General features: G+C 39.4%; 1 protein-coding gene across 1 annotated transcript; it reads left to right on the top strand.

Moving 5' to 3' along the window:
* Positions 1-415: 415 nt before the first annotated feature.
* LOC124274386 (nuclear hormone receptor HR96-like) lies at positions 416-27,711 on the top strand. The gene is given in 4 exon segments (XM_046709766.1): positions 416-597; positions 21,068-21,185; positions 23,109-23,941; positions 23,944-27,711. Coding segments are annotated over 4 exon segments (1,257 nt in total). The 5' UTR covers positions 416-435; the 3' UTR covers positions 24,088-27,711.
* Positions 27,712-27,740: the final 29 nt, after the last annotated feature.

The raw sequence follows: 27,740 nt of genomic DNA, 5'->3' as shown, positions 1-27,740 counted from the left end.
TCCAAAGTATTATATATTCCCACCTCCGGCTCTGTTGGATTCTACAAGCAAAAGAGCATGAGTCAGGATAAGGAAAAATATGTAATTTTTGAGTAAAATTGATATTTTATACTTATCCTGACTCATGAGTCAACCCTCCCATCCTCCCCAAATAACACTTTGGATTTCCCTGTAAATTCAAATGTTGGGCTCAGTATATGAGGAGAGAGTGAGGCACATGGGTAGAGGTGGCCCTCGTTCAGCTTGTGGAAGGGAGGTAACTTCGTGGTGTACTAATTAGTGATTTTTACATTGAAGGGAACTTCAATTAGGGAGATACAAGTGTTCCACTATGTTACTTAAGAGGAAGGAGACAAGCAAAAGAGCATGAGTCAGGATAAGTATAAAATATCAATTTTACTCAAAAATTACATTCCCACAGGAAGCACCTATGAGATGGCCTACCACGACGAGGGCCAACCTTGCAGGAAACGAATCAAACTGAAAGACGACAAGCTGTGTGGTGTTTGCGGGGACAAGGCTCTGGGCTACAACTTCAATGCCATCACCTGCGAGTCTTGTAAAGCATTTTTCAGGAGAAATGCTCTCAAAGAAAAGGTAAGGTCACTGAATCAGGACTAGACTTGAACCAAACTATGTTACTATATACACAGGCTCTCGTGTCTTTGTGAGTCTTAAAGATTTGAAAAAATATATAATTTGAGATGACCCATGACTCGAAATGCTTCCCAGTACAATAAATCATGACCAGGCCAGACGCTTAGGTATACCCCACTAGCCTGCTTTGCCGATCGCTACTCTACCATCACTACTCTATCATCACATGCAATCGATTAAAACATAATTTAAACATAATCATGGATGATTGCCCTATCAAGCACAACTCATGACGCCTACCAATGCTTTGTTGTTATTTCTGCAAGCCGATTTTGACCCTCAACGTAACAATCTAGGTACAAATGGATGACGATAGGTCCGCACAAAGCAGGATGTGGTTGAAGCAAGCCCTCTGATTAGTCGATGTTTTTTCAAGGGGACATTTACAGCTGATGCATTCTTTTGAGCAGCCATTGTTGGAAAAATAATTCTTACATTTCCAAGTGAAGCAGGCGATGAAATTCAAAATTCCCGCGAATTTATGAAAGCTGTGAAGATTTACAAGCGTCAACCAATCAGAGGGCTTGCTTCGAAGGGCGTATCTCTATATTTACGTACAGTCATACTACAGTCGTATTAGTCTGATGTCCTCCTTTCCCAAAGTGCCAATAATCAGCACAACATTAGAGCAATTGCTTCCACAGTCAGGTTCCCACAAGACCTGGAAAACCTGGAAATTTCACACCCCATTTTAAAGTCTTGGAAAAATCATGGAATTTGAAAACAAATGGATGAAATCATGGAATAATCTTGGGTTTTTTTTATATCTAACAAAACTGCATATCTTAACAGTACTACAAGGGCTATGGCAGCCATCAACATATTGTTATATGTCTATAAAGATAGTTAAAGAGGAAAAGAAATATTACTACACTTGATGTTTAATTTCATTTTTATTATGACATAGTCATCTTATCCTAAAGAGGTGTGAATGGGCAGCTGTAAGGGTAGATGGGAGGCCGTATTTAAGATATTGTTTTATTTCAGACAGAGTAATATATGTTTAAAGGTATCAAAATACCTAAGGACATATATTGTGTCTGGGAAAAGCAATATTTGTCTTGAAAGATCATAGAAAAATCATGGTATTTATATTTTCATAAAAATATTGGAACCCTGACAGTACCCCTTCACAGCATCTGCTCTATGTGAGAATATTTAAATGCTTCCAAATTTGACTGCCAAGGGCACATCATTTGGAATTCTAGTTAGATCCCTTGCTTTTTCAAAGATAGTATTGTGACAAAACATGTTATTTCTAAAATATTGAAAGAAATGTTAAACCATCTATTGTAACAAGCATCCATTTAGTCTGCAACACAAACTGTTCATAGGTAAATACTCAGGTTTATAAAGTATACGTGTGTAAACCAAGGAACTAGTACAATTTTCCAATGAATGATTGACCTGTTAAAAGCCATCACTTCCTGTGGGCATTTACAACACTTTGTCAGTGGAGTGAGTGAGTAAGTTTAGTTTTACACCGCTTTTAGCAATATTCCAGCAATATCGCGGCAGGGGACACCAGCAATGGGCTCCACACACTACGACAATGAGGTCTCAGATAATGCATCAGCAGGATGATAAAAGCTCAAAACAGTGACGATGGACTACACACTTTCACAGACAGGGACACCATTGTACCCATGTTGGGAAGCAAACCCGGGTCTTCAGCGTGACGAGCGAACGCTTTAACCACTCGGCTACCCCACCGCCCCCTTTCTCGGAGGATATTACAATGATAACAAAGCCTTACAGCAAGTTGATTCCAGATAGCCTGACCGAAATATCAGTTTCTGGTAGTGCCAGGAATCACTTCAAAATCTCATCAATCCTGTCCATAAGCATGCTAGACAAATATAGATTGTATCAGTGGCCTCAGTAAAAGATAAAACAGCTGTGTGCAAACCAATCTGCCTGTCACGGCGAAATAGAATGAAAGGAAGCATTTGCCAGCTTTAATGTCAATCTTTACATATATGGATAAGGATATGTATACCCCTCAGAAGTTAAAAGTTCTTATTACTAAAGTTAATCGGCCTTGAAGTAAATGGGTCCCTGTAACTTCTTTTGAGTACTATATTAACTAAGGCTGTAACGATTTACTTGCATATTCGGTGAATCGAACCGTAGCCCTTCATGAATTCAATTCGTTATTAATGGTCACCAGAACCGAATATTAATGAATATTTACGATTTTGAGCATGTTTTACTTGAACCTTTGTGTTCTTTTGAAAAGTGAGATATGCAAGGATGGAATATGTACTAGCCTTCCAGTAGCACAAGTCATGTTAGTTTGCCAAGGCCGCACATGGTACTGTCAACTATAACTATTACATACCAAATTTGAGTGTCATGAGATCACTGGTTATTGCAATGACAAATCAAAACTGTCAACATGGGCGTACCATATTGTACATCAATAACTTAACTATAATACTGTATTCGTGAATAACTATTCGTATTCGTTACCCAATATTCATGATACGTATCATATTCGCCACATAGTGTATTCGTTGCAGCCCTAATATTAACTTATAATATGAATCTTTCCCATTTCCCTTCAATATTTAATTATTTGCAGCGATTGTTTCATATGATGATGTCTTCCACCAACATTATTTAATTTGCTTTCGGTGAAACGATCATTGATTGCTCACAGCATATAGATTATTCTTGGAAATTGGAAATGCTAATATGTAGAGCCACAAATGGAATACATGGATTGTGATAAGCAGTAGCCTCATTGGCTCCTAGAGATGAACCATGCAGATAGTGGGGCTAATTGTTTGTGTTATTTATCACAGAACTGGCATAATGAAATGAATCAACCTTGATCTAGGAGATTAGGTGTGTATTGTGTCAAACCTGAGTCACTGTGCCCAGACAATGTTGATTGCTTCACGAGCTGGCTATCCTGCCCTGATTATTTACAGATTTGTGATCGGACTGCTCATCTAGAGTTAAAGGCATATAAATGTATTTAATGCAGCCTTGCACACAATGTCAAATAACTGTACCAAGTAATGCTGATAAAAGCTACAACAGGAAGTTGTTTTGTGAAAGTGGAACGTGTGAGTAATGGGGAAATCTGTTTCATTTCACTGTTAATTCTGTGAAAAACAATATAACGTCAGTACCTTACCTGTAAACAACTGCAAGGCTTTGTACCTAAAATTCGAACATGCCACTTTTATCCCCCGCATGTAATGCGGGGGTATATAGTTGACGCCTCGTCCGTATGTCCGTCCGTCCGTAATCATTTTGTTTCCAGAGCATAACTCAAAAACCGTTCAATATGTTTCAACAAAAATTGGTAGATATATCAAACAGAACCTAAGATTGTGCCTTTTGCTATTTACAGATTTTTGTCATTTTTATTTTTCTCGGTTTCCATGGAAACGTTTTGGACTTAGTCTTAAAGCGGGGTTGGGCTTCGTTTCCGGAGCATAACTCAAAAACCGTTCAATATTTTTCAACAAAACTTGGTAGATGTATCAAACAGAACCTTAAGTGGTGCCATTTGCTATTTGCAGATTTTTGGCATGTTTATTTTTCCTGGTTTCCATGGAAACGATTCGGACTTAGTCTCAAAAGGGAGGGGTGGGTTTCGTTTCCGGAACACAACTGGAAAACTTCTTAATATCTTTCAGCAAAACTTGGCAGATATGTGAGGCAGATGCCAAAGTGGTGCCTTTTGCTATTTGGCAGATTTTTGGCAGATTTATTTTTCCCGGTTTCCATGGAAACGATTAGGACTTAGTCCCAAAAGCTTCATTTCCAGTGCACAACTCGAAAAGCATTCAGTATCTTTCAACAGAACTTGGCAGATATATTAGGCAAATTTTGAAATGGTGCCTTTTGCTATCCACAGATTTTTGGCATTTATATTTCTCATGATTTCCATGGAAATGATTTGGACTTGGAAAAAAGTCAAGCTGGACTTTACGTAACTGTCAGATGATTTGTTCTTTCAAATATGTGGGGGCCGGGGGGATATGTCATCTTCTGATGACTCTTGTTGTTTTATGTGTGCAGCTGACATAGCGGCACTATTTACTACAGTGAAACCTGCCAACACCAGCACCTGTCTAATCCGGCACACTGTCAAAACCGACATAAACTTTTGGTCCCGCCATTTTACAACGATATTATGATCATTAAAACATTGTCTAATCTGGCACCTGTGTATTCCGTATTCCAGCACGACTTTCTGGTCACAACAAACAATTGGATATTGCCCTGATTTTCATATTGCGATATGTTGCAATATGTATTGTGATATATTGACTGGAAGGTTTCTGCCCAAGTGCGTACATCCTAAATTCATAATAGCTCTCTGTGTGTGGCATCATCTTCTCCGTTGCTTTTACACCATATTTTCAGGCTTCCCATCCCCATTGTATATGGCTGTATGCCAATCGTTTAGAGATATATATAATAATATAGAGCCTTAGTGTGGAAATTGTTTCTTATCCTGACTCATGATCTTTTGCTTATCTCCCTTTCCTTTTCGAATGGTAGTGGAACACTTGAATCCCTTGAAGTTCCCGAAGCGGACGTAAAAATAAACTCACCCACGAGTTACCTCCCTTTTGTCCTTTTCCCCGTGCAAACAGTCATGTGACCAGCCTTACTTGTCACTCTCTCCCTTTTCGCCCAAGCGGATGGTTGGGCGAGCACTGGAGTCCCTTATAGGGCATTATTATATTCTTTTTATTTAGGTCCTATTCTTCAAAATTATGCTGTATATGGATTTGGCAATAACTACTATGTATTATATGTAAAAAAATTGTAAAAATTATTTGTATTTGTGTCTTTATTTCATCGTTATGTAACTTTGTTTACATTTCATGAAATCTTGCAGTGTTTGCAGGCACAGGTTATCCGTGGCTGATCCTCACCCCCAGTGCCCTTCGTGAATAAAACCATGTTCTTCCAGCTTGCGCTGTACTTATTGTGTTGATTTATCAAATCTTCAATTTTATCAATATTTGTCTTATATCTATAGACGTGCCATGGATCGGGTGAGGAAGTCATCTCAAGTCATGGCTGATAAAACAGGAGATCAGCCCTCAAACCATATGTTGCTTACTACTGCTGAAGTTCATAATACTGGTGCTATGTTTAGTGCGTTACAGGGGCAGTCTGCTGGTAAGGGGGCCAAGAAGAGATCGACTACAACACAGTTGACTCCGTCTCAGGCTAAGAAAAAGACGTCATCTTCTTCTACATCGCAGAAGAAAGCATCTGTTACAGATCGGGGGGTAAATCTATGCATGCTAGTAAATCAATGCAGCAGAAATCCTTCAACTAAGAGATATTACCTCCACATGAAGTAGACGTTTTTGATGACCCCCGGTTACTTCTACCCGAAGTACCTTTGAGATCAGCGACTCAATCGACTTCTACCACTACTAGATCGTCCCCTGCAACGGTCACAGCAGGCCAGCTGTTTGACGAACTACCACCTACTTCTCAACGGAGTGAAGTTGAGGCGCAGAACTCGTCAGCGTTCGCGAACGCTTTGTCTACACCGCAGCAGCTTCAACCAACGCAGAACTTTGACCCAGGCAAATTTATGAGACAATTCACGAACCAGATGATGGTTATGATGGAACGTAGGTTCGAGGAAGAAGCGAAGGCTCGGTGAAGCCTCTCATCTACCGACACCGTGCGCAAACCTACGGACCTGCGCGAACCTACTCCTCATAGAACTACGTCTCAAGACTACATTGGCGAACGTACACCTTTGCGAAGGCCTCCACAGTCGGATGACTCTGTCTACTTGGAAGAGGATAGCAGAGATGAAATGCCTACTCACAGTTCTACATCCGTGAACCCTCAACCTTCGAGAACATTGAAGGATCCATATCCTACACCTAGCCGCTCTAGATCAAGATGTCATATCTCTCACAGAGGTTCGTGAAGGCTCACATCACAGAAGTTCGCGAAAGGATACATCTAGTGACAGACTTCGCGAAGGGATAGCTCACATCACAGAGGTTCACGAAGAGATGAATCTACAGATAGAGGTTCGCGAAGAGAGCACTGTCAAGATAGACGTTCGCATAGGGAGGAATCTTCAGATAGAGGTTCGCAAAAGGATGATGAAGGTTCAAGAAGGGATACAGGTTCGCAGATGGATGAGTCGCAGAGACCTAGCACTAATATTCAGGAGACTTTGGATCAGCAAGCGGACTTCGTCTTCCCAGACTCAGAGGTTACAGCCTGGATTGCCAACGACGACTTCGACTCTGTCACTATCCCTCCGATTGAACCTATATCCAAGGTACCCTCTAACCTAGATTCCCCTTACATCATATGGATCCATTTACAAAGGAGCCTGAATGGGATGATAACATAAAGTTAGTCAACGACTCCCGAAACAAGATGTATCAAGTGGAAGATAAAAAGTTATCTCAACTTGATACTGCTACAAGGAGATCCTTCTTCGGGTTGGCCAAGTCCAGATCCATCAATGAAGCATTGATCAATAAATTCCAGAACTCAAGTTCGGAAGAGGATAAAATGATATATTCGGCCTTCATAACACAGAAGAAGGACCAATACTTTTTATCGGACCATCTGGCATCTATATCTGCAGGTCTCACTTTACTACGCAGACAAGGGCTACTTGCATCCTGTTCATTGAGTGTAGATTCACCCAACCGCTACTGAGAGCTCCATGGGAGGCGCCTACTATCTTTGGAGGAAAATTAGAGGATGCAGCTAAGGAAGCTACGCATGACTCTAGAGAAGTTATGATGATAAAATCCATAGATACTCTGGCCAACGTCATCCGTCATACTTATAACAGCAATTCCAAATATTCCGGCATACAGAAGGCAAAGGAGAAGAAGTACCCCAGCTTCAGAGGCGGCAAAGGATCTTTTCGTCGCCCATCCGAAAATTACAGAGGAAACTCAGGGAGAGGCCGCACTCCCAGAAGATCCAGAGGAACTAGACGTTGATATCAAGGTTTGGAACGATAGGAGTCTTCCACCCCCAGCCGTTCCTGTAAAACTGTCGACAGTGGGTGGACGTCTACAAAGGTACTGGAAGAATTGGGAATACTAGAGGACGACTATGTCTCCCAAGTACTAAGAGAAGGATACTCAAGGCCACACCTCCGCTAACCCTCAGCCCGATGGTCTTTGACTATGCAGAGGAACAGACAGACAAACTACAAGAAGCCATCGACTCACTACTTATGAAGGAGGCGGTAGAGATAATAGATCAGCATCATCTCACTCCAGGCTTCTATTCCCCAATTTTTCTAGTACCCAAGAAGAACTCCAAGGAGAAGTTCAGACTGATTTACAACATGCGCAAATTCAACAAAGACTATCTACTGAAACCAGAGAGGTTCAGAATGATCCACCTACCTCAACTCAGACTACTCGTCTGTCCAGCAAATTACATGGCCAGCATAGACCTACAGGATGCATATCTACACATCCCCATACATCCGGAATCAAGAAAGTATCTACGATTCCTATTCAGAGGGCAGCACTTCCAATGGAACGACCTACCGTTTGGAATATCTTCGGCCCCGTGGCTATTCACACGAGTAACCAAGCCTATAGTCGCACATCTACATCATCGAGGTCTACGCAATGCCTTCTACCTGGACGATGGAATTCAGGTTCACCAAGATGCCCGTCAACTCAGACTACAGCAGAACTTCACGATCAAGTTGCTCACTCAACTAGGATGGCTGGTGAACCTTATGAAGTCAGAGTTGGAACCAAAACAAGATCTGCAATTCCTGGGGATAAGGTTTATCACAACACAGAATCGTATTGTCGTCCCAGAAGATCGTTGGGTCAAGATACAAGCCATGATTGCACCAGCAGTCATCTCTCTGTTAACACTACAATCATGGCAAGTTCTACTCGGTCTACTAATCTCAGCGCAGGACTTGACTTGCACAGGAAGGTTACAACTAAGACCACTGCAACGATTCCTGACAAAACATCTAGACAGCGTCGACCCTATCTTGCTGCCAGACAACCTCAAGAGGTATCTACTGTGGTGGACCACGGGTCGAATGTTTGCGGAGGGACCTATTTACAAGAGCCGGCCTTCGACACACATCTCTACGCAGACGCTTCGATGCAGGGCTGGGGTGCGCATCTCAACATCAAGTTGCATCAGGAAGGTTGTCCTAAATAGAGCAGCATCTTCACATCAATCTGCTGGAGATGAAAGCTGTGATCAACGCCTTACAACTATGCTGTGCAGTATGTAATTATTGTTTCTGTATGAGATTAATTCAGATTCAATGTGTTTACATTTAGTTGAACTACTTGAGAATAAAATCGCATGTGACCTCTTATAGCTAAGTTCCTTGACTGGAATGTCATTATACAGTCCTACATTTTTTCTAAGACTCAGGCCTGTAGGATAAATTGATATCATCTGCCCCATTATGAAACAAACAAAAATAACAAAATACTATGAACTGTGAAATGGTCACCCAGAGCCAGAGGCTCTACTAATAGGTCCAAATAAAAATTGGTTCATTTGAGGTCACTTAATTCCTCCAAATGAAACCATTCAAACCCACAAAGCAGGGTGCTGGTTTAGACAGGTTTCACTGTATATATTTTGTGCTGCATTGTCTCAGAGAAAAAGTAGTTTCAGTATTTGAAGCTGCTTATGGAAGCTAGGTACACATCTCAGAAGTTTTGATGATGTGTATTCTTCAAAATAAAGAAAAGTCTTAAACTTGGTGGATGAGATAGTCAACATGTGTAGTTCTAACGCTTAGAAGTCCTCTTGATTAGAAATCAGAAATGGCTGACTAACTAAAATATTGTGCATAAAGCAACATTGTCAAATAACTGGACTTGTGAAACTAACTTGTCGTCCTTGTTCCCACAAATAATGACATGTCGATCCTGGTGTCAGTGTGGCCAACACATCAGCCATATTTGTCAATACGAAGTTATGCTCAAAATCCAATGGAATGTGGAACAGTGTATTTAGTAGTGGAATACAAATATGTATTGTTCTGATTTCCTTTTGGCCATGCTCCTAAATTTGTTGAAAAATGCTAGTTATTTTCTAGAAATACCTCCAGGAGTAATTTCCAGACTGAGCTGAGCACTGGGATTTTTTATTTTCTTTAGACATGTTATTTATTAGTGTTGGGAATTGGTTAAAATCTCATAATTGATGATTGGTTCATTACAACCGATCAACCATCGAAAATAATTGGTTAGCGTCATTTATGATATGTGTTAATGCACCCAAAAAATAAGGAAAAAACCATGTAGTTCTTTTGTTTTTTTCTGTGCAAAATTTCACATCTTTAAAGGATGACTAGTATGGAGGAACATAAATTTCTTAGAGTCTTTAAGATAAATTCAATCATGACTTGGAACGAAGTTGTGCTTATGAAATGTAACAGACAAAACCAAACTAGTGAAAAATACTTTTAATGAAAACAAGTGTTCCAGAATTGTTTGTGTTCGATTATGAGAAAACATGATCGATTGCTTGGTCGTTTAGTCACTGCCACCAATCTTCGATTATTTCAATTAATCGGACCACCACTATTATTTATTCATGTATAATGTTTTTATAATATGTTATGGTTTTATATAATTTAAACTTTTTTTTGGGTAAAGTCGTCAGTATTTATGTACAAAATAGCTGAGTATAAGTGCTGACTTGGCATGTATCAGCTGTCACCTGAACATGGAACAAAGTAACTTGTGTGCCAGATATTTTCTTGTTATATTCAACTTTATATTCAATAAAATATTATAAATTACCTAACTGTTTATAAGTTACGCCTATAAAACATTTTGGATATACTAACAATTTAATAAATTCAAAACTTTGAAAACTCATTACATTAATGAATAAATTACATATGGGGATAGGCAGTGTGATATTTGCCAATGCATGTACAGGTTGTAAACATCCGTGTGATACTTACCAACAATGTTTTAAAGAACCACTAAACTTTGTTTTTTGTTACTCTTTTAACCATTACATATGAAAGATTTGTGGTTAGTCTTATGCGGAACACCAAATTTATTCTTTAAAAACTTGTGGTTATTTAATACCGAGCGATTAAAAGTTGCCAAAAAGTCGCCTGCTTCCCTCTCGCACGCCAACGAAACCACAGACAGGTTACGTAACTCTGTCGCCGGAGCACTGCAGTGACGTCATATGAGGAACGATTTTCAGTTAGTTGTATAGAAAATGTGTAGCACGCTCATCATTTTGATGATTTCTCGACATCAACGCGACGACATGCCGAATCGTTGCTTTGTCGTCAATTGCTCCTAGGGGTCGATCGATGGGGTCCCCATGCACAGATTTCCACAGGACCCGCGCAGTTCGTGCTAAATGGGTTATGTTTGTGAGTCGAAGCGGCGGCGTTGTGGAAGCCTGAAGCGATATCTTACTTGTGTTCAGATCGCTTCCACGGAAGTTAAAGAATCAAAACTACTTACTAGTTGTAGTAAAATATGCATATGATTGATGACCATAAAGATTTTCTATGACACAACTTGTAACATAGCGATTTCTTCCTCGAAAGTGAGGTTGTGGTCGAAGTAACAATAATATTGTAAGTAGTATTATATTGACACCCACCTCGCTGCCACGAAGAAATTGTTATGTTATATCGCTTTGTCATGCAAAATCCTATTGGCCATCAATAAAATACATATTTTACTACCAGTAGAAAGTAGTTTTGATTTTGTAACTTCGGTGGAAACAAACCTAAATACCATTTATCCTCAGACTGGCGGATGTTCCCGACAGAGCGCCGCCATTTTAAAAATAAAAAATCTGTTAGAATTAATGAGATTATAGTTTGTTTTCATCAAGTTAGAAAATCAAGACTACTTTCTATTAAGTAGTTAAATATGTATTGGAATCATAACCAAACGGATTTTGCATGACACAACTTATAACATAACGATTTCTTCCACGGAAGCGAGGTGGGGGTCGAAGTCACAATACTGCGCGATAAATTTCTTGCTACATTCCCATGGTTAATGTCCACTCACCAGTATGTAGATACTGGTCAATGTGCATCTTTATATTTGGTCTTATAATCCTAATTAGTTTATTATCATACTTGTATGCATTTTGAAACTAAATAAAAAGCAGACGATCTGCTGATACTTATAGTGAATTTATAACAGAACTGTAATATCTAGACATTTTATAGTTTGCCAATGTGAATCATAATTCGCACACACACCCTAGTGCATGTTGTCTGTCTCATTACACTTCACGGCGAAAACAATGATTCTGTTGAATGCTACGACAAATGAATAAAAACAAAATGCAAATATTAAAATTAAAACAGATTAAAGTTCTAGGAACAATATCAGGCCATTACCTTGTTCGAGGAATGTATCATTCAATATCCACAAAACTGTTCCAAATGATGTGTCTTTTAACAGTTTAATATACGAAAAAGTGATAAATCTTTTCAGGTATTGGTGTATAGTCTCATTGGTCACCCAAGATAGCACACCTGGCAACTAATTGCATAATGTCCGCCTTTCTTTAAAAACAGTAATTTAGTTAGCCAATAATGGGCAATCAATCAATGTATTGCCGGTTAATCCTTTGAAAGAAGGACGTTGTTTTTACGCAGACACCGACACGACAGAGTGTATTCAGTACAGATTAGTAAATCTACATACATAAACACCTTTTGACAATTCCGCTGTGTAAGATAAAAGTAATTAATCAATCAGCGTGTTATCGGTTAATCCTTTGATCGATGTTTATAATGTTGAATATTTACTCCAGACACAAGAAATGCCAAATGGGAACCTTTGTCGGGTAATTTAAGTGTGTTACCACTAATTATACCTGTTATAAATTCATTAACTGACCATCAAGTGAATGATGACAAATAACATGTGTAGTATTAATTGCTGTATTGCATGTGAAAACTTATGGGCCGACACTGTTTTGAGAATACAAACAGATTTTTACTTGACATGATTAAATATCGAGGTAAAAAAACACAGAAATGGGATCAATTTGGATCAGTCATTATACAAATAGGGCCTAACGACACCAATCGATTTTGACAGAATCGTCTATAAAAACAAGTTGTAACTCGGAAACTAGGCAAAGCAGGAGACAAAATTAAATGACAGTAGATTGTGAGAACATATAGCTTTCATTTTCCACAACAATTGTCACGATTTCAGGTTTATACAAGCCTGTAAACAAGATAATTTAACCCCTAAAATGTAGATGAATTCTGCACAGGCCCTCCAAGCTATTCCTCATATGACGTCACAGAGTCGCGCCGCTCTGATTGGTTGAAATTTCGTTCGCGGGTGAGAATTGTGCACTGTTGTCAAAAAGGTCGATTTAAGTCAATTAAAGGTCGAAATGAGTAGTTTTAATGACGGGGTTTCATTTATAACGATGCCAGTTAGTGATTTATGTATTTTTACCCCCTAGGGTTTATGTGACCTTTAACCAGCTAACATGCAAACAAGTATTAACTAGTCGACTATAGGCACACTATAGGCACAGTCAACATTCAACGTATAATTAACTCTGTTTCTATCTTAATTGAAGTCAGTGGGAACATAGCCATACACTGAAACTCAATGTTTCTAATGACTAATTGCTTGTAATAAATGAACCATGTGTCAAAAATCACTGAACCATCAACAACACGTGTACTTTTTTAATGCATCTACACTGTTGTATCGTTTCATCAACATATGGAAGTCTGTGTTTGGTAGAGGAGCAAGTTCCAGCTGTGAAAATGTTTGTGGAAACTATATTCATCTGATTTCATGGTGTATGGGCGGGGAGTTGATGTTGATTGTGATGTTAAGATTTGTTGTAGGTACAATTTATCTGTGGTTCAATCAATTGTAGCACCTCCTAACAATCAGTAGTAATTGTTGTAAGTAACATATTTCAGGTTATTGATTGTGCTTAACCACCTGGGTCATGTTGTGATTATAAAATGCTATATGGATTTATCACTGTCTAGCTCCAAGAGTCCTGCTGGTCATGCTACAGAACAAAGTCTTTAAGTCAGGTTGTTTCAGTGTCAGGCTGGATTTTGTGAATGCAAATGTCATAGGACATTCAAAATGGAATGCCAGTTCAGGAATGCAAAAATATATTTGGCTCTCTGAATCCATAAAACTGATGAAAATTAAGGATTTCATGTTACATTATGTAAAACATATAATCAAATATCTTAGGTGTGTGTGGTTGACCTTCTTCTGTCTCACATTAAATCCCAATCTGGAACAGGCTTCTGGCTTCTTCTGGTCTCGTGAAATCTAGTGAAGCATGCAGTGTGAACTGTTAGTCTGTCATACCGACCCTGAAGCAAACATATCCAAGAAATCCCACGTCTAGAAAATGTGGCAAGTCTAGATTTCCACAGCTTCTGAAAATGAAGAAAGTCTCAGGGCTCCTTTTCATTATATTTTATTTATTTTACTATGAGCTTTTTTCTGAAAAATATGTTCATGTCAGACTAGTTGTTAGTCTATGTGAACTGTAGTCCTTGGCCCATAGAGTTTAAACATCTACAGACACATGTCAGTATGTTCCTCTATGGCACATGCCCCCTATGTGGAACAATCATCCTTAACACAGAGTCTAAACATTTGTGTGGTTTGGAAGAAGGACACAGAAGGGCCTGTGGTTAGTGTTGGAAAGGACATAGGTGGGCTAGGGGTTTGTTGGATGTGGTTCTTAGTTGTGAAGGACGTGTGTGGTCCAGCTGTTTGTTTATGGAAGGAGTATTGCAGGTTTGATTGTTTGTCTGGTGTGGGCTGTCAGTTAAAGAAGGACATAGGTGGCCTAGTGGTTTGTTTGCCTCAAAGAAGGAGTATTGATGTCTTGGTGGTTTGTCTGAGAAAATAGTTGGGGTATCCAGGTGGTTTGTTGCAAAGGAAGGAGTGTTGGTGGCCCAATGGTTTGTCTGAGAAAGGTGTCTGGGTGGTTGTCATAAGGAAGGAGTGTTGGTGGCCCAATGGTTTGTCTGAGAAAGGTGTCTGGGTGGTTGTCATAAGGAAGGAGTGTTGGTGGCCCAATGGTTTGTCTGAGAAAGGTGTCTGGGTGGTTGTCATAAGGAAGGAGTGTTGGTGGCCCAAATCTGAGAAAGGTGTTTGTGTCATAAGAGAAAGGTGCCCTGTTTGTCTGGAGAAAGGTGTCTGGGTGGTTGTCATAAGGAAGGAGTGTTGGTGGCCCAATGGTTTGTCTGAGAAAGGTGTCTGGGTGGTTGTCATAAGGAAGGAGTGTTGGTGGCCCAATGGTTTGTCTGAGAAAGGTGTCTGGGTGGTTGTCATAAGGAAGGAGTGTTGGTGGCCCAATGGTTTGTCTGAGAAAGGTGTCTGGGTGGTTTTCATAAGGAAGGAGTGTTGGTGGCCCAATGGTTTGTCTGAGAAAGGTGTCTGGGTGGTTTGTCTGAAAAAGGTGTTTGGGTGTCCATGTGGTTTGTCATAAGGAAGGAGTGTAGGTGGCCAAGTGGTGTGTCTGAGAAAGGTGTTCGGGTGTCCATGTGGTTTGTCATAAGGAAGGAGTGTAGGTGGCCAAGTGGTGTGTCTGAGAAAGGTGTTCGGGTGTCCATGTGGTTTGTCATAAGGAAGGAGTGTAGGAGGCCAAAGTGGTTTGTCTGTTGCAGGCTCCAGGAAGTGCATGGATGGTCAGGTGGTTGAAAGGGGTAACATTGAATTGTGTCGAATTGCTTCCCTTTGCTGTGCCATGATCTTATGCTGGTAATAGGAACACAATTTACCCCAAGCATCATGAGCATAATAGTGACTTGAAACAATGTTCATTCATTAAACTATTCCAAAATCCATCCTCATTTTATGTACATTCCTGAAGCTTTCATTGCTGTCTGATCCTTCAGATCTTTGTATTGAGTGTTGGATGTTTCTATTGTGTTCTCTCAGTAATTATTGATCTGAGGTATGATTAAAGTGCATATTTTCAGTCAACTAATGAGGCACCCATTAGTACATTATCATTTCCCTCTAAACATCTTCTAGAACAGGTTTCAGTTTTATTGAAGCCAGAGGTGAAAAATTGATTTTCTGGCCTTTATATTAACTACAATGCTTTTCAGAAAATATCACATTTGTTTATATATACTTGCCAATATGAATTCTTGTTGCGTCCAAGTAATGAGGTTTTATCTTGCACAACTCAATTTCATACTGGTCACCATGGTTTAATGGCAATATTGCTGTCTGAAGTGTCAAAACAACTACAAAGAAATAAGTTGCTGAAATGTATGATCTTGAACCAAATACACTATTGATTTACTGTCGATTTTTCTGTTGTAATGCCCTGACACACTTATTGCACCATAGGTACCCAGGCCATCACTGCTTTGCAGGCCATCACTGCTTCTTCTGGTTTTCAGAAGAAGTATATTTGACATGTAAGAGGAGCCCAGTCTCTGCTTCCTCATGGTCTGATTTCATCAACTGGACATCTTCATAATGGCCCTTTCTTATCAGTACAGCTCTATCTCCATCATAGAAGCCACCAAAGACTAATTGCTCGGTGGCCTATATATACACCTGGAACTTAATTAAGCACCCCCCCTATTTTCTGGATGATAAGAAACAAAACTTGCTGTAACTCTCTCACTATTCCAAAGATAGTGGAACCTTAGCTATGGTGAAACATATGATCTATTGGCAAATGAACAACAAGACAATGATTCCAATTCGTGTTGTTTTAATAGCGTAACCAATGTGATTTGGTCACTATTGATTTTTGATGAAAATAGTCACTGAACAAGTATGGTCGTAGCATTGTCAGTGGCTGACTATTACAAGAAATGATGCACAAGGAATGTCACATGTTAACATCTGATGGGTCTGGCATCAGTATCGGGGTGTATCCCCCACGTGCTTGGATGACAGTTTGAATCCTCCTCCTCATGCTACTGGTAAAGCCCCACCAACCATTACCATTGCACCACTGCCATTGGATCAATGGTGAGTTCAGGAGGACTGTTTGTTGAAGCTGGGATTATTGGTTGAAAGTCCACCTGTTTCTCTAGCTGAGAAAGGAGAATATATTTGTTTGTCTTTCTAAGACTACCATCAGGATGAGCTAGTCAGAATGGTATGGTTGTGAGTTCATAAGAGAAAACCCCTGTGAAGAGTTTATCTCTGGTCTTGGCCACAAGACATCCAAACAAGTTCCTGCCTGTCAGCACTGACAATGATGGATTTTTAATCAACAGCCTTAATTTGCCTTTTTCTTATCATGGTAGCTAATGGTTTTAGATTTAACTTTCAGAATGTTCCAGGCTTCCAGAATTACCATAGATTAGTATTGAGTCTCTGTTCTGCAAGTTCTTTCATCTGATTAGTCCCAAGGTCACATACTTGGATCAAATGGGTTGACATGACCTGAGGCACCATAACTCCAGTGTTGTTGAGAGTCATTGTGTCATGAATGTCTTATCAGATGAGAAAGGATTTGTCATCACACCTGAAGCTGAGTAGGTTGTCAACTGCTGGACATCATCTTCATGTCTTTTTATTCTATTTGGAGCTGACTCATTACATATGATATTCTCAAGTACGACGTTAAACCCAATTTCACCTCACCTCATTACATATGCGTGCAATCTGGGAGACACAGATAGCACATTTCCCCATAGTTTATTTTGTGATGGCTGCATGTTCATGACATGTTAGGGCGGTGGGGTAGCCTAATGGTTAAAGCGCCTACTTGTCATGCCGACGACCCGGGTTCGAATCCCCACATGGGCACAATGTGTGAAGCCCATTTATGGTGTCCCCCGCCGTGGTATTGCTGGAATATTGCCCAAAGCGGCGTAAAACCCAACTCACTCATTCATGACATGTTAGAAACCGTTGTTTCTACTGCTCCTGATTTCTGAGTTATTCCAATTATACTCAACTTGTGCTTTGTAAGTTTACAGTTTGCTCAAGTGTCCATATCTGAGCATAGGGTTAACAGGATAGTCATATTGCATGATTACCATCTACAAACTCTTTATGTCTCTCTGGGAAGGATGTTCATGTATGAAAGATATTCTTGTAACAATCTTGAGGAGTAGAAATATGGAGCCACTGCAGCAGTGGATGATACGTGTAGTGCCAAATCACCTGTTGATGAGCAACAAATTCTCTCTTGCTAGTTAGTTGTTGGCAGCTCTACAAGTCTTTGCCATTGAAGATGAAGCACAACAGCTTATGACATCAAACTCTCAAGATTGTAGAATTTTTCATTCAGAAGTGCAGTGTCTCATCCACTTGTATCAACACCACTTTCAATGAAAAGTCCTTCAGTACCTGATCATTCATACTTTTTACCCAATACTGAGAGGAAGTTGAAGACAATGTACAACCCATCCATGCATATGAAACTGTTAGAAAACTCCTGGAAGGCTCTCCATTTGGCTTTTACATAGATTGCATGGTCAAATGTGATTGTGTCTTGCTGCTGAAGGCTGGACTGACTTTATTACTGTTACACAGTGCTGAACTCAGTGGAAGTGCCAGCAGTCATTGAACCAACGTGAATAGGAACAGTTGAGTGCAGGCATTGTGCTATTGGGAAGAACCAAAAAATAACCACTGACTTTTACCTAGAAATGTTTAGTAGGCTCCTGAGAACCAAACTGTATAGATGACCTCTTATGATGTAGTAGTTGAACAAACTACTGAGCCTCCAACATGATTCAACCTCAAGACAAAGTCACCCACTTGGATCTACAAGGTTTACAGTGTAGAAATGAAGCATTGTTATAACCAAAAGGCATTAGCATTGAGGGGTCCCAGGTCTCAAACTGGCTTGATTTCAGTACTAATCTGGAGTAGTTATGGTTGTGATGTTCTGATCAGAAACAAACACAGTAATTAACAGGCTACCCTGTACAGATGTAAATTAAATTAAATATGAAGATAATGTTAAACCACACCTGTATTTCTATGTTCATGCGCAGTGTTTATTTTCTTCAAATACTCAACATCTGGTGAAGTGAGTCCTCTTGCCTCCAGGTGTTTCGTTTATACATATAGATGACACACCATCCCTCCCCAGTACCGAGGGACCTGACCCCTGGCCCAGTTCGGCACTCAAGCGTAGTGAGCAGCAAACACGGCTCATCTTAATGCAGTCAAACCTAGTTTGGGACATTCAGGTGCATAATGCCAGATACTGTAGGTGTATTTCCTGCCAATTATGAATACTACTTACCCAACAAAATCAGCAGTAAATTCAGTCCCAACCTTGAAATTCAAAATACACCATGGTATGTATAGTATGTTATTGTGTGAGAAAATATAGTTAATCTTTTAAAAGGGGCTTTGAGTATTTCAAGTGAGGATTTGATGGTCGAGTAATTTCTAGGCCTACATTGAAACCTGAGACACTGAGTGTGCAGCAAGAAGAAGTTATGTGTACAACAAGAAGCACTTCATCCATGAATAGCCATGGCAAAGGAAAATAGCCTGATCTCATGGTGTACAAGCACATTCAGTCCCTGACATTTAGAACACCCTGCTATTAACACATGTAAGGTATTCATCTATACCTGCCAAGTTTGCAGCAAATGACAGTAAAATTTGATAAATTGGAGTTTATAATTTCCAACCTTATGTTAATGTACATTTTGGCTTTATACAGGTGATTTGTATTTTGTTTATAATTGGACCAATAAAGTGGAAGAGGCTTTTATGCTTACCGGTAGTTTACTTTTAGGCATCAAATGCAATTTTAATGAAGTCCAAAATTATTGTTTCCTCCAAGCAGGTCAGCCAAGGGTGCTTACAAGTAGCTTAGGATGCCTGCACGTTTGTTGTTTGTTTGACAACCTGAGTATTGACTGACTGACTGAGTTTGGTTTTACGCCGCTTTTAGCAATATTCCAGCTACATCACGGCGGGGGACACCAGAAATGGGCTTCACACATTGTACCCATGTGGGGATTCGAACCCGGATCTTCGGCGTGACGAGCCAACGCTTTAACCACTAGGCTACCCCGGCGCCCCCCTGAGTATTGAGCAGTTGCAATATGATGACATACATCAACCACCTAAGCTGACCACCTGCTCTCTTAGTCTTCTCTTATAGCAACCAGTAATTGCTGACAACTACTTCCTACTGCATGTAATTCAAGCATACAGGATGCGATTTTGACAAAGGCAGTGTCATGTTGATTTGTAAGCAGATATTGATATCTCAGTATCTCAGCATTGTCACAGTAGCGTTATTATCTTTGTCACATAGTTAGGAAGTATACATATTCATTTGAAGATTACTAATGAACTGGGAGGAATTATTGAATATCTGCATGGTGTTTCTCTTAACCTTCATTCATGTACAAATGATAATCTGTAATACCAGTTTTTTAGTATATATATTTTTTTGTCGATAACCTATTGACATTTCGAAATGTAAAATAAAGAAAAAAATGTTTGAAATGTTAACCCTACAGAGATACTTCATTGACAGCAGATTACCCATACAATGTAATGAAATCTTCTTAGCCAGCTGATCGTAGTGTTTGTTTGTTCTGCTGAAGATTCAGGTGTAATCCCCAGCTTGGGTACATGCTCATTTTCCTTAGATATAGAATGGCCATAAAACCATAGTCACTCCAAATGGAGGGGGCGATGGGGTAGCCTAATGGTTAAAGCGTTGGCTCGTCACGCCGAACACCCGGGGTTCGAATCCCCACATGGGTACAATGTGTGAAGCCCATTTCTGGTGTCCCCCGCTGTGATGTTGCTGGAATATTGCTAAAAGCGGCGTAAAACCAAACTCAGTCAGTCAGTCCAAATGGAGATGAATGTTTACAATGGTATATTTGCACTGGAAGCTGTACCACTACTGCTGATCATCATCATCAGCACCAGTACCACCATAGTTCACAGGGGGGCGGTGGGGTAGCCTAATGGTTAAAGCGTTGGCTCGTCACGGCGAAGACCCGGGTTCGAATCCCCACATGGGTACAATGTGTGAAGCCCATTTCTGGTGTCCCCCGCCGTGAAGTTGCTAGAATATTGCTAAAAGCGGCTTAAAACCAAACTCAGTCAGTCAGTCATAGTTCACAGATACAGGGCTTTTCCTTGCAAGGTACCACACTCAAAGCCACCACTATTTGCCTATGGTGAATCTTTCTTCTCAGTCACCTGAATGGTGTCATACAAGCCAAGCTGCTTCTGAGCTGTTTGAAGACTGATAGCCACATTACTATCTCAATATTACCAACTGCTGGGTGAATGGAGGTGTATGATGCATATGATGAGCAAACACTCTCACCACTAAGCTGCCCCACTGCCAAAACATTCACAGAACATTCACAGCACATTCACAGTGTCTTCACCTTTGATACACAGCTTTCATTCAGATGTTTCTTCTGTTTTTTTCTTTTCAGAAAGTGAAGTGCCTTTTTCAAGGAAACTGCGCCATTGATGTGCGGACAAGAAGGTTCTGTCCGTACTGCCGATTAAAAAAGTGCTTTGAGATAGGAATGAAGAGTGACATGATATTAGGTAAGTTGCTTGGTAAGACTGGTATGTGTATGGAATGAAATCCCTGAATAGGACTGGCAAAGCAGGTTAGAGAAAAGACCAACACCAGCAGTGTTATCATTGTGGAAAGGCTCCACATATCATTGAGGATTCCAAGTACAAATTACTGACTTCATTCAAAGAGCTTTTCATGTATGGCACTTCAACTGTGTGTAGTTTAGGGAGATGTGTGTGTGCATATTAGTAATTAGGAGTTAAGTAGTTTATCGCATTAAGCATACTTTTCATCATTGAACAATGGTTTTTTTCTGATTCTGATAAGAGACAAGATACAATGAAATTTCCAAGCATGTGTTTAATGGTGTATCTGGTTTAGCAGTGATTTACAATATTCTAAATGCAACACAGACACACCTACTATTTCAAATTTAACCAAGAAAGATGATATTCTGTACCATCATTTTAGTGCAAAGGATCCATGTAAAACATACATCAATTTGTTTGAAGCATTTCTTGCAAAAGTTGTCGAATGACAATGATTCTGTCATGAAACACAAGGACAGGTTGTGTATAATCAGTGACTGAATGTCAGTTTGACATGACTATTTCAAGCTTACATTTGAAAAACAATAAGGTTATATTTGTCTGACCTATTTATGAAGACCTCAGTCAGTATGTGCACATGATAAGATGGGTGATTCATGTGTTATTGTACAATATTCTTGAAGTGGTGGAGAGTGCTGTCATCATGTGTATCGTTGTCATTGGCGGATCCAGGGGGGGTTGGGGTCGAATAATAATAATAATAATGGTGGGTATTTATAACTGCGCCTGCATCCATGCGTTCAATGCTCGCTCAAGGTGCTACAAAAAACTATGGTTATGATTATATTGTCATTTGTTGGACAATGATATATCTGCCTGTTACCTTGTTTATGTTTACTCCAGTTTACCAGTACTTTATCTGTTAATTGCATGTACCATTGTTTAAACAACATTTAACATTTATATTGTTAATTGTTTTCAAATTGAATTTATACTTTGAGTGTACCAGCATGGTCAGTGTGACCTGCACTTACTGTGGTTATAGTAATTGCTAAAATCATCACAATTATTCATACTCAGTGCTTGCAGGTCATACATGTACACAATACGTAATTGTGTATATCAGACAGACATGCAGTCAGTGCCCAAACGGTTCAGTATATTGGCACCAAAACGGCTGTAGTGCCCATCATACCAGGTTCCATTTTCCCCACTGGTACATGCCAAACCATTCTAGTATATTACTGAAAACTACTTAAAGATTATACTCACTCAGTCACTAAATTTAGGTAATGAAAGGAAGAAAACAGTATCCTAGATGATTATATACCAGTGATACATAGAGTTGAAAAGAGAGATTTGCTACCATAGACACCATTCTATTTGGTGTGGGAAGGGGATAGGAGAGAGAGTGACTTCTTTCTAGAAAGATGTCCATGCTGAATTTACTGAAGTACCATGCCTCACTGTGCAGAAAAGAAAACCAATATGCCCTTTTCTAAACACAAGTGTCCAAAGAATACAGTGTGTTATGTTTTCATGTTAGAAAAATAATTGATTTTCTAAACAATGAAAAAGGAAATGCTAATCTCAAACCAAAACTATTGCATCCTCAAGATTGATATTAAGCTTTTTGTAATACATGTTAATATCATTGTCAGTTTTGAGATATTATTACCTTTCTTTATGTAAGACCTTTTGGTTTTCATGTATCTTTACAAATTCTACAATATCTAATCCTGAGAATATTGTAAGCTGTTCAGAAATTGTCTTCATTTGGAAGGTTGGAAGTAATGTTTCATACATTAACAGTTTATGCTCTGATGAAACGGTGATGAGAGGACTACTTTCACAAGTAAATACAAACACGTCTAACATGAAATATGTTGTGTTTGACAGATGACAAAGAACGGAAGGCTCGGATGGAAAAAGTGGCAGAAAACAGAATAAAGCGGCAGGTTACGCCACAACACACAGTTGTGAAGGATGAGCCGATTGATCCAGACTTTGAAGTCAGCGCTGTTGGGTCTTCAAACATCTACTCCCCACCCACTCCTTCCACTGAAGTCCCTTCAAGTTCAGACATTCCTCCTTGCTCCAAGAGTGCATACATTACCTTTGAAAAAATAAATGTTCCAGTAGACAGTTGCGATCTTCCTTCCGATGAAAGCATGTATAGGCAGCTGAGTGAGAATGAACAGACCCTAGTGACTGAGGTGGGAATTGCGTACCAGACCACAGTGGGGAGTATGCACAATAGCAGTGCAGCGCTGCAAGAAGATAATTATCACAGTGTCAATGACCTCATCAACCATTCAGAAGTTGCAGTTCGACGTCTTATCAAGTTTGTGAAACGCTTGGAAGATTTTCGGCGCCTCAGCCAGGAGGACCAAATATCCTCATTAAAGGGTGCAGTGCTTAGTACACTCCTTCTTCGATCGGCTTCATTTTACATTGTGGAAAGAGATTCTTGGCTGACCACAAAAGGGGAAGTGTCAACAGTGATACTGAAGAAAGCAACAGGCTTTGTCGAATTACATGACTCCCACATAAAATACTGTCGTGCTCTAAAAACAATTATGAAGAATGACTATTCCTTGTTTGGACTTGCTCTAATTATCGTTATCTTCAATCCTGATGGACCAAACGTGAAAGATCATCAGCTTCTTTCTGATATTCAGGACAAGTATCTGGTGCTCCTGAAGCACTATCTCGAGTCTGTGTTTTCCTTCACATGTACGCTAAGGAGTACTTTGTGGCTATTAGCCAGAAACTTAACGAGCTCAAAGGAATAAGTGATGGCCATGCGAAGGTCCTCTTGCAGGTGAATCCTCTAGAAATTGAACCGCTTATGTTAGAGGTGCTTAACCTTAAATGAGCAAAAGGATGTGAAGAGTAACCATGCCAGGATTTTGCTTCAAATGTATAGATGGAGGTCTGTTTATATAAACCTTCAAGGAATAAACATATGGGGTCATCAATTTTTGTATGAAAAACTAGAATCTGACTCAGTGAAGGTTCTTTCTCAGGTGTAAACCTAATATGATGTGTGTCACAGAATGTCCAATTTACACAGACTCTGCTGGAAGTAATTGTAGACAGGAAACAGTGTTTAACCAGATATGGATGAACTGTGTGGGTCATATCAGTTGTGACTGACAGCTGTTAATGGATGCGACTTGTTAAGATGGGTGAGCAGCAGCTGGAGCACTGGCTGTGAAAATGTCATCTTGATCTTGTGACATGTGAAAACTAGCCAGTGAAAGGTGTTGCTATTTGTCACAGACTAGTTCGGAATAACTGGGAGATTCTCTGATGTTCTCCGGAATTCTCTGATGTTCACCCTGATTGTTTGCAGGAGAAATATTCAAGATAACAGTGCAGGTTTCTTTGGGAAAAATATTGTTGAAACTTCATGGCATTTCAAGATTTGGATACTTTCATGAAGACCTTGGTCATATATATCAGTTGTTTGTTATCAAAGTCTGAACATCTGATTATTGCATCTGACATTGTTGGACTGTTTTATAAGAAGAATATTTTTGCATTGAGGTCAGATGCTTGAGGTCAGATGTTTGAGGTCAGATGTTCAAGGCCATTGAAGCAAATGAAGTATGAGTGGCAGGCCTTGTGGATCTGTGATGACAAGAGGTGCCTTAATCCTCACCAGGGGTAGTTTTTATGTTATCATTGTCTTGTTTTGTTGTTTTTGTGTGAATATTGACTCATTAGACATGTGGTAATTCTCCGTCAAAAGAATCATAGTCAAAGCTTACTTGGGGTGGAATTCTTTACCAAACATTCAATTCCCCACCCATTGTTATTGATTGTACCCTGATTGTACTGAAAACTGAAAATACTGAATGTTTGCTATGAACCGTCTCACAAAAAATGCTGGAAAAAAATCTTTTTTCTGATCTATTCAGAGGACATGGCAGATGTTCTGAAAAACAATATGTTGTGGGAAGAAAATATTTTTTCTAAAAAAAAAACAGACCTGAAAACGAAGTCTTTGTTTTGAGCATTGTGTGGCAACACACCCCATTGTAGTGAAATCAGACTAAGTTATGTTAAATTTGTATTCATTACTGATTAGTTTGAGTTTGCTCAGTTGTCAAAATTTCACGAAAGTGAGACCTAATTCTCTTCAAAGACCTCACTGTGTGAAAGCATGCATGAACCCATCAGACAGCACTGGAGTTGAACCTGAAACAGTACCTTCACAATATCTTCACAATATGTAATATCACAGAGTAATTACATCATGCAGAACTGATTGGGTGTCCTTTTGTGACTCTAATTTTATTAGGGGAACCTTGATCATATACATAGTAATGAGCACATTTTTGTTATCAAATAGGATTATCTTGAATCCTTATCTTACGATTATTTTTTGCCTGTCTGTGAAAGTTTGTGTCATTATCTGAGACCTCATTGTTGTATTGTGTGAAGCCCATTGCTGGTGTTGCCCGTAGTAATATTGCTGGAATATTGCTAAAAGTGGCGTAAAACTAAACTCACTCACTTCTTGTTGTAGTAGGAATGCTCTTTGTGTTTGAGTGTCCTTCATTTATTTCTTGTTGTATGAGCCTCTGTGTAAGGTACGGATCAGCACATGCAATAGGTGGAAGGAAAAATGAAATAATTGTTAGGCTTACCAGAAAATACAAAACATGAAAGTTCTGGGAACTTGTTGACATGTGAACATTGAAAGTTGCCTCTGGTGTGTTCTGAAACAAGTACATACATGTTGTATGTTTCCCCAATTCTTTCATGTTAGAATCGGCAAACCATTCATAGAAAAGGCAGTACTCTATTTTCAACATATCAACAGTAGATTTAGATATCTTATAAGAAACAGAGCTAGCAGTGATAGGTGTGTTCACTAGACGGAGACTTTAAACATCATAGACAGACTTGTTTTTGTCCAGTAATTGTACATAATGACGTATTGGATATGAGCTGAGGACTAGTAAGCTATGACTGGGTTCACCATTCAGGCTAGTGTTTTTCCACTTTTTGCTCTCCCTTTCAATCATTTCACTTCTCACAGTTCAGTTGAATAGTTTTCACTGTTGTCTTCATTTTCTGTTGAAGGTGCTGTGTTATCCTGAATCTGTGTGTGATTGTGTGGGGAGTATGATAATCCAGATTCTACAGGATGCATATGTAGTGTCTTTATATGACAAGTTGACATGGTTGTTAAAAATGTATATCATACCCAGTGTTTGATGTGTGCTAAAGTACTCAGCTGATTATGTTTCTTCGTTTTTGTTTGGACATGTCATGAAATAATAACGTGTAACAAAACTCACAATACACAGCGGCACTGACCACGGATTTATACATGGACAGATCTTCTCCAAGTTCTGCAATGTATGTATCTAGTTGACTACATATAAATCAACAGTTACATATTTCTGTACGTCTTAATAACATAATGTTGACAGATACACTTGTGATAAATTCATGATAAGTACCTTATGCACTCAAATAAGGTCAAGGGCCATGTTCCATGCAAATATCTACTGATAAGGCATTCTTAGTATTAAGAATGGGAGCACGAAAATTTTGAAAGAATCTTTGTGTTTAGGTGGTTCTATGTTAAAGAATGGGAGTTATGGCTATCTAAGGGCTGTGCCTGTCATAAGTCTGGTTAGAGAATGGGCCTTCCATCTAGTAATCTGTCAGTACTACACCTATTTACTTGCCCTGTAGCACTATGTGGTCACTAAAGATGTCAACAGCCTGCCTCAACAAGGGTTTATTTTCCACAGTAAGCTTAGGTAACTGATCTAATTTTCAACCCACACATGCAGCAGAATGTTTTCTCTTGCTGCAGTAGGTCAGGCTTTTTGGGAATGTACTTAATTTGTCCTTAGGAGAGTTTATGATCGCATTTTATGATTATTATTTTATTTTGTTTTGAAGAGCTGCTAAAAAATATGCCTTGATTTGGGGGACATTTCCCTCAATATGATGTGTCCTTTTCTCAACCCTAGAAACTTTGACATAGGACTTGATTTAAATGGGTATATATGCTGGATATTTCAATATAATAAGCGTTGATTGGCACGGTTAGCACGGGTGTCCTGTCATGTTTGTGTACAGGTTGTCCCTGGAGACCACTGATCATGGGCTGGGACCTTGGTGCTCTCTGATTGTGTTTCAATGTGAGTGAGCACCAGTACTTGTCTCTTCCACTGAAGTAGCAGCCATGCCGAAATATTCTTCATTGCAGTGATAAACCCAACTCACTCACTCACTCACTGTAATGGATGCTTATATGTTGGTGAAATAGTGTAACATAGGGTGTGTAATTCTATTTGGGCCTTAAGACAGCACACACCATTAATGCTTTGTGTGTCCTGTGAGAGATGTGTGTATATACTTATTCTTTCTTCAGACTTTCTAGTGTGCACTTTTTGTGGGCTTACTATATAGTCTGTTTGCAGTGAAAATGTACCGATGAATTTCACTTTAAACAAGAACATAAATCAAATAAAGTGAAATTAGAAGTACGAATCCTCA

This window comes from Haliotis rubra, unplaced genomic scaffold, assembly GCF_003918875.1.
Source record: "Haliotis rubra isolate DU_JTF1 unplaced genomic scaffold, ASM391887v1 Scf19, whole genome shotgun sequence".
NCBI lineage: Eukaryota > Metazoa > Mollusca > Gastropoda > Lepetellida > Haliotidae > Haliotis > Haliotis rubra.
The sequence above is the reverse complement of the archived record's forward strand: the minus strand, read 5'-3'. Positions and strand labels throughout refer to the sequence as shown.